The sequence below is a fragment of the Oreochromis niloticus genome, linkage group LG6 (assembly GCF_001858045.2).
Source record: "Oreochromis niloticus isolate F11D_XX linkage group LG6, O_niloticus_UMD_NMBU, whole genome shotgun sequence".
NCBI classification, from domain to species: domain Eukaryota; kingdom Metazoa; phylum Chordata; class Actinopteri; order Cichliformes; family Cichlidae; genus Oreochromis; species Oreochromis niloticus.
The window spans coordinates 20256837-20265425 of NC_031971.2; the positions used below are offsets into that span (position 1 = coordinate 20256837).

At 44.6% G+C, this 8589-nt stretch overlaps 1 protein-coding gene across 1 annotated transcript; it reads right to left on the reverse strand.

The window, feature by feature from the left end:
* Positions 1 to 3880: 3880 nt before the first annotated feature.
* On the reverse strand, positions 3881 to 5985 carry LOC106098902 (zinc finger BED domain-containing protein 4). The gene is made up of 6 exons (XM_025908280.1): positions 5100 to 5985; positions 4827 to 4971; positions 4485 to 4716; positions 4250 to 4387; positions 4068 to 4127; positions 3881 to 3995 (listed from the first exon to the last, which is right to left on the reverse strand). Exons 1-6 carry the CDS (start codon positions 5710 to 5712, stop codon positions 3939 to 3941), a joined length of 1245 nt encoding a protein of 414 aa, XP_025764065.1. The 5' UTR covers positions 5713 to 5985; the 3' UTR covers positions 3881 to 3938.
* Between the last annotated feature and the right edge of the window lie 2604 nt (positions 5986 to 8589).

An 8589-nucleotide genomic window follows, 5' to 3' on the forward strand; every position in this document is an offset into this window, starting at 1 on the left:
GGAGGGTCCGAGTGACCGCTCCGGCCTTCGTCTCGTGCCTCCGCTGGAGGGTCCGAGGGACCGCTCCGGCCTTCGTCTCCTGTCTCCGTTGGAGGGTCCGAGGGATCCGTCCAGCCTGCAGCGCCTCCGTCTCCGGCTTCCACGCCGTCGCCTGCAGCGCCTCTGCCTCCGGCGCCTCCGTCTCCGGCTTCCACGCCGCCGCCTGCAGCGCCTCCGCCTCCGGCTTCCACGCCGCCGCCAGCTGCAGCCTCACCATCCACGCCAGCTGCAGCGCCACCGTCTACGTCGTCTCCGGCTTCCACGCCGCCGCCTGCAGCGCCTCCGTCTCCGGCTTCCATGCCACCGCCTGCAGCGCCTCCGTCTCCGGCTTCCACGCTGCCGCCTGCAGCCTCTTCCTCTACGCCAGCTGCAGCCTCATCAGCCATGCCTGCAGCAGCCTCCGAGTCTTCACCCTTGCCTGCAGCAGCCTCCGGGTCTTCACCCTCGCCTGCAGCCGCCTCCGGGTCTTCACCCTCGCCTGCAGCCGCCTCCGGGTCTTCACCCTCGCCTGCAGCCGCCTCCGGGTCTTCACCCTCGCCTGCAGCCGCCCCGTCTGGTCCAGCCTCCGAGTCTTCAGCGTCGTCTGGTCCAGCCTCCGTGTCTTCACCTTCAGCTAACCGGCCACTTTCCAGGCCACTGGCCAGGCGCCATCACCGTCGTGGGCGGCCCCCAGACTCCCTTCGTCTGAGTCGCCACCGTTGCCTTCCGCACGGTCGGCCTCCGGACCAGCTCCATCACCTCGTTCACCAACGACGACGCCATTGCCGCCCTCACGGTCGGCCCCCTGAACTGCTTCCACGTGGCCGCCGCTGCCTTCCGCACGGCCGGCCCCCTGAACTGTTTGGGCCCCGGTGCTGTCGGCCCCCTGGCTGGCCCCCTGAACTGCTTTCACGTGGCCGCCGCTGCCTTCCGCACGGCCGGCCCCCTGAACTGTCTGGGCTCCGGTGCTGTCGGCCCCCTGAACTGTGTCCGCATTGCCGTCCTCACGGCCAGCCCCTGAGGTGTTCTGTTTCCTGTGCTCTGGTGTGTTTCTTTTCTTTTGGTTTTGGACTCGTGTTTTGTGTTTGTTTTTTTTGACTTTCTCGTGCTTCTGTTTTTTTTTTTGTTTTTGTTTGCTTCGAGCCCTCCTTCCTGGGCCCCGCCGCCCGCCCTGGTCGGGTTGGTTTTCTGTTTTTCTGGCTGTTTTGTTTTCTTGTGTTGGGCTGTCTGGGGCCAGCCCTTGCCGGGGGGGGGTACTGTCATGATCCTGGGTCCGTTTGACCCAGCGTTTTGTGTTTTTCTATTTAGTGTGATTTTGGTTCTGTTCTTCTTCTGTTTAGTGTTTTCTCTGTTTGGCCCGTGTGTGTCCTTGTATGTGTAGTTCCTGTTTTATTGTGACGGTCTGTGTCTTATGTCAGTGTGTCCTGTTTACGTTCCCCCACCTCGTCAGCTGTTATGTCTCCCAGGTGTGTTCCCTCCTGTTTCCCATCCCCCTGATTACTGGTGTGTATTTATTGTGTGTGTTCACTCGTCCTCGTTGCTGGTTCGTCTGTGTTGTTTCCCTTCGGTCTCCCTGCGTCTCTCCATGTGTGTTTCCTCGGACCTCCCTGCATCTTCGTTTCTGGTTTGCTTTGTTAGTTTTCCCAGTTTAGGTTTACCTGTTAGTGTCACCCGCGATTTCTGTTTATTTGCATTACTGTTAATAAATTCTCACCTGCACTTGAGCTGCCACTGCCTGGTCCTAATTAATTTCCACACGGCTTGCACCCGCAAACCGTGACAGCAACAGCAATAAGGATAATTATTAGGCTACATGTAAATAACAAAATAACTTTATAACTTAAAGCAAAATTGGGAAACGTAAAGTCCGAAACAAGTCTTTATATTAAGGGCCATCAGTCAAACAATACTGTTTGATCTGGGTCTAAACAGAGCGCGTTGTGTGTGACATCTTCTTTTGCGCATGTGGGCCGCTTTGAGGGCCATGAATGGTTCACACTAGAGCGTGTTTGCTGTCACATTCTATTTGTAGTGTGAACAACCACACAAAAAAATCGGATTTGCTCAAAAAATCGGAATTGAGCACTAAGATCTGCAGTGTGAACGTAGCCTTTGAGTCATTTTGATGAGTCACGACATTTTGATGAGATGTGATGCAGGAGAATGCTCTGTTTTCTCGATGTTGGACCTGACCTCCGCCTTTGATACTGTGGACGTATCGTATTCTGCTAGATAGGCTGAGACACTGGGTGGGTATATCAGGGGCTGCTTTGGACTGGTTTGAATCTTATTTGCATGAACGATCCTTTTCTGTGGCTACCTCTAAGTACAGTTCATCTTCTCCTTTTCTTGCCTATGGTGTGCCACAAGGTTCAGTTTTGGGGCCTTTATTGTTTTTGTTGTATTCACTTCCTCTTCAGCACTTATTGAACACTTTTAAGGACATTTCGTATCACTGCCATGCAGATGATATTCAGTTATATATCTTTAAGCCCCAAGATGTTTCCAAGCTACAGATTCTGCACAGGTGCATAGACTCCATTAGAGGTTGGATGGCTGGAAACTTTCTTCAGCTAAATGAGGAGAAGACTGAAGTTCTTGTTTGTGCTCCTAAAAAATTTATGTTATTGAAAACTTGGGTCCACTTGCTACATTTGCCAAACCTATCAGGAACCTTGGTGTTACTATTGACTCAGCTCTGACTTTGGACGCTCATGTTAAATCTCTGGTCCGCTCCTGTTTTTATCACTTGAGAAACATTGCTAAGCTGAGTCCCATTGTATCATGCTCCGAATTAGAAATTGTCATTCATGCATTTGTTTCATCTCGTCTGGATTATTGTAATTCTTTATTTACTTGTTTATGTAAAGCCTCTTTGGAGCATCTGCAAGTCCTCCAAGTACTCCCATGTTACACCCCTGCTGATTCAGCTGCACTGGCTCCCTATTAAATTCAGAACCCACTTTAAGGTTTTGACCTTGACTTTCCGTAATGCTCCGACAATCCATCAAGCGGTGCAGCTTCGTAGCTTAGCAAAGTCGTACTAAAACATTTTTTGACAGATTTTTGAGCGCTGTGTAGCACATAAAATCGGTTCGGTAATAATGACAGCTAGGGATGGTATTGATAAGATTTTCACGATTCCGATTCCATTTTTGATTCTGTTTAACAATTCGATTCTTTATCGATTCTTATTTTTTTAAACAGGAGAACACACAGGTCGATTAGCTTTGAACTTTGTTTTATATCTTATCTTTGAACAAGACAGAAATGTAGGAGTAGCATGACCTTACAAAACCAACATTGAGATCTTAAGAGATCCACAGCCTACTGCTCCTCGATGGGGTGCCACGAGGACCCCAGAAAAAAAAAAGTATTAAATGTAAAATAATAATAAAATAAATATTCTGTTGTAGGAATAACAAAGTATAACATAAATTATTCAGTGGCAATTACACAAGAATGTCCAGTAACGTTTACACTCTCCTTTTAAAAAGTATATGAGCATGGGCACTCAAAAATAAAACTATATCAGCCAGCAAAAAATACAATCAACTCAAGTCCAATGGAACTGTGCACTGTGCAATTCTGCATCCATCAAATATGTAGAATTAAAAATTCTTTTGCAGAAATATAAGCATATCTGCTTTTTCAGGAAGGATACGTGATCTTTCTGGACTTATGGTCTCTCCAGCTGTGGAGAACACCCTCTCAGACGGGGTGGAGGATGCCTGCACACACAGAAACCTTTCAGCCAGTGCTGACAGCAGGGGCAGAGTCTCTCTTGCTCCACCACCATAGGGCTGTGTTATCCTTGCAGGGGATGGGGGTTAGGCTTCTATACAGCTGGATCCACTATCTGGGCCAGGGAAAGAACGGGCTGCCGTTGTTGGAATGACTGCAGCTCGTTGTCCTCTTCTTCAAAGAGTTCCTCGAAGGCCGTTTTTTTTTTTTTTTTTTTGCTTTACTGGTGGCGCCTGAAATTAAATGGACATAAAAAATGAACATTCCATGACTTTTAAATTATCATCACAATAAACTAAACTTACATAGTCTTCTTCATCCTCATCTTTGAATAACTCTCCCTGTGTGTCTCCTTGCTCCAGGTGCTTGAGTAGAAAGTGACAAATAAACAAACAAATCAAACTAAGTACCACAGATCCATAGATGAAAGGTCTCACTCTCACAATGGAAATGTGCTACAGTGAAAGACACCGTCATATTGAAATACCTCATCTGCTCCTGCCTCTGTCTTTGCTGCAATTGCTGCTTCCCTGATCCTGTGCCAGACTTCATCCTTATCCACTTTGGATTTAAATCGGGGGTCCAAGATGGTGGCCTCCTCCAGGAAGCTCTTGATATCAGCGTCCTTAAATTTTTAAGAGGGAGGAAAATGTGACATCATGACTGTCCCTCAGTATTTATAACTGTTATTTTATTTATGATAAATAAATCATCAATTGTACCTGGTATCGTTTGGAAAGATCTTTCCAAATGTTCTCCTTTATGCTCCTTGTGAAGGCAGAGTCATCTTCTTGTACGGTGTAGTGTTGCTGTAGCTTTTGCAGGATGGGCAAAATCTCACCACAGGTCGGACTTTTGTCACTGGACACTGCTAGTGTGGAGGTGTAATGCTTCCACATGAGTACCACAAACTCCTCTGCTTTTCTTAAGTCATCATTGCCCATTTTAGCCAGTCTGCAATATCAACAAAACAAAAATACAACAGATATGTTGCATAAAACAAACAAAAATAAAACCTGAGTCCAAGTTAAGCCATATTATCATTATTTTTCAATACTACTCACCTTTCCTTTTCTATGGACTTTCTTATCCGTGGATCGATGGCTGCAGCCTGGATGGCAGGAAACTGCTTGCAGAATCTCTCCATCATCAAATACAAAGAGTTCCATCTGGTCTTTACATCTAGGAGCAGCATATGCTTGGGCAGCTCTGAGGGGTAATGCGTTCACAACTTAAATGCTAATGTAATATTCCTTATCTTAGTTTATAAATTTAATTTGATTATGATCTAATGATTATAATATACACAATCTCAAAAAACTATTTACTATGCTTACTGAGCAACTCTTGCTTCTCCTTCAGGACCACTTTTGCCATGTGGGACCTCTTCATCCATACAATCACAGAGCGAATTCTTGCCGCCCAGTTGGAAATGGCAGGACAGTTGTAGAGCTTCTGAGCTCCAAGGTTCAGGGTGTGTGCAAAGCATGGAAACTTGAGAATTTGTAGCTTTTTGACAGCTACATCCATGTTGGCCGCATTATCAACAGTGGCTGCCACAATCTTGTCTTTGATACCATACTCCCCCAAGATCTCATCAATCTCCTCTGCTACAGCTGTCCCTGTCTGTGCCTGGTACACTGGTTTGGTTTTGAGGACTTTTTCATGAGTCTGGCCATTCCTGACATAATGCAGCGTTACTGTGAGGTAATGATCTTGACTAAAACTTGTCCATCCATCTGCAGTGATGGCTGCCTTCAACACATGTTTCAGCTGAGAAATCAGATTTGCCTTTTCGACTGCATACCAAGCAGGGATCAAGTGGTTGGTTAAACTGTCTCTGTTTGGGGCTTTGTACTTAGGGTTCAGAGTCTTTATCATTTCTTTAAAAGATATAGAAATGGAAACGGATGAAACATCTGGTAAGAGGAGAACATGCAACTTTGACATTCCCTGACTTAGCCTACAATTAAAGAAACATTCACTTACGGAAACTCGGGGGCATCTACTGTGGCAAAAGGGTGCAAGCCTTTTACAACAAACTTAGTCACTGCTCGGTGACATTCGTCTATCCTGGCCTGTGTCATTTTACTTTTCCCTGCCTCTGTGAAAGGAGAAGCCACCCGTAGACTGCAGCGAGAACTGCCAGCATCGGAGCCAGACAGACTCTGTCTGTCTCTCTCGTCATGGTTATCTAAATGCAACGCACAGTAATAGCAGGTTTTGTAATAACGCAAATCGCGTTAACATGTCAGTGTGCCCCAGGGTGGCTGTGGCTACTATGTAGCTTGCCATCACCAGTGTGTGAATGTGTGTGTGAATGGGTGGATGTCTGGATATGTAAAGCGCTTTGGGGTCCTTAGGGACTAGAAAGCGCTATATAAATACAGGCCATTTACCAACATAATATGCAATGCTAGTTGATTAGTTACCTGGAGTATTAACGGGAGAGGACGTGCAAACGCTACCGCTGCTGCTGGGTTGAGCTTTGCTAGTCCGGAGCGGATCAAAAACACGACATTCATTTAAAGCGATTGCGTGTTTTTTGAGCAAATGCTTTTGCATATTCGTAGTGTTTCCTCCCTTTGATGAAATCTCTACTTTGTAAGTATTGCACGTTGCCCTGTTGTCATCCTTTCTCATAAAGTGTAACCAAACTTTTGAGCATTTGTGCCACTTAGGCGCCATGTTTCCTACTGGGTAAAAGACGCAACGTGGTGACGTCATTCGAGGCGACTGGAATCGATTAGGGAATCGTTTGTAAAAATGGCAAACAATTCCAAGGAATTGAAACAGTGGGAACCAGTTCTCAACAAGAACCAGTTTTCGATACCCATCCCTAACGACAGCCCGCTTGCGTGCTCTACCAAAAAATGTGCTTTGGTGGGTATCTGACGAACGAAAGCCAAACCAGTTCCACACCCCTGAAGTTGCACCATTTTTACAAACCAATTCTGGTTCATCTGTTTCATTCAACGATCCGCTTTCGCCCTTCTCATTCTCCATCGCCGCCATGCTTTTTCCGCCATGTGCGTATGAAAACAAAGGCACTGAGCATGCGCGTTTTACCCATATTCTATCGCGATATTTCATTTTCTTATAATTTTCTAACATTATACCGGTATTATCGTGAACGGTATGATATGGCCCAGCCCTACTCCCTACTACACTTAATGAAATAGAGTGTATTTTTATCAGTAAACATCTGTCTGCTTCCTCTTATCTTTTTTCAGGGTCGCCCGGAGTGGGTGGGCTGGAGCCTATCCCAGCTGTCTTAGGGTGAGAGGCAGGGTACACCCTGGACAGGTTGCCAGTTTGTCACAGGGCTAACAAATAGACATAGACAACCATTCACATTCACATTCACACTTATGGGAATTTAGAGTTTCCAATTAACCTAACACCACTAACTGCATGTTTTTGTACTGTTGGCGGATGTCAGAGTACCTGAAGAAAACCCACACAAACATGTGAAGAACATGCAAACTCCACACAGAAAGACCCCGGCCTGATGGTGGAATTGAACTCAGGACCTTCTTGCTGCCAGTAAACAGTAAACATCTTATGCTATTTCTGGCAGAGAACCATGGCATCAGACTTTGAGGTGCTGATTCTTATACTGGCCGCTGCAAAATCATCTGAAAACTCATGCATGCATCCTAACGGGCATGTGGCAATTACTGTAAGCTAACAGAACAACATCATCTGCAAAAAGAAGAGAGGAAATTTTGAGATACCCAAAAAGAAAATTGTAATGTCCCCAAATGTCCACTGATGACATGCCAAGAACATAGACACAGCTCTCTCTTATACAAGGACTAGATGTCTCGTAATATCCTTTCCGGTAATACCCATACTCCATAGCACAGCCCCTGGGATTTAGCATTCCAGCAGGAATCCCATCCATATCTGGCATACTGACTTTTGACATGAGGCCAAGAACACTTATGAGCTTGAAAGTGTTTTTCTAACCAATCCAAACAATAACATAACAGTATTCTGTGGTGGTTTGTTATTGTCTGTCATTCTTCATTGCCAACCATGTGAGCCCTCAAACCTCTGAGTAAGTAGAAAACTTTTTAATTGCAAATAGCAAGTTATAAAATACAGCTTAACCAATGTAAATATGTATAATCACTTTTAATTAGTAATGTTAAGTGCTTTTAGTAAATGTAAACTCTCAATCTGACCTGTTTACTTTCATTGACATTAATATAAATTCAAAGTTCAGCTCACTTTCAAAGAAAAAGAAATGAAAAAGACTTCATTAATTAGAATCTGCAAATATTTTCAGCCGCTGCAAAATTAATATGTATTAAAGATGCTATTATTAATTTAAACTGCTCAAATCAGTTTTGATATGCAGTTATCCATTATCTCTCTGATGTTATGTGTATAACAGGATGCTGATAAAATATAGAAGACTCTGCCCTATATAAGACAATCACAGTGGAGGTTAAAACAAATAAAGGGCACTTTTGTGTTTACTTTGCTCCCTTGCTGTGCTATTCCCCAGACTTACAATGTCTTTTTAGCATCTACACAAATGCCTTACTTTTAAGAATAATCTTCAGTGATGGTAGAAAAGATACCTTCGTTCCTTGATTTTTACCGCACAAATGGCTATTTAAAAATCAGTCACATAAACTCAAATTATTGTAATCTTCTTGGGTGGCGATACTAAATGGTAATTAAAGACGAACTGCTCATGGCTTCACAAAATTAAGCATTTTTTTATGCCAATATATGCATTGAATTTCTCATATTTCTCATAATTTCTGAAATTTAAAAAAAATAAAAAAAGTTTGTGGGTGGGCTATAATCAAG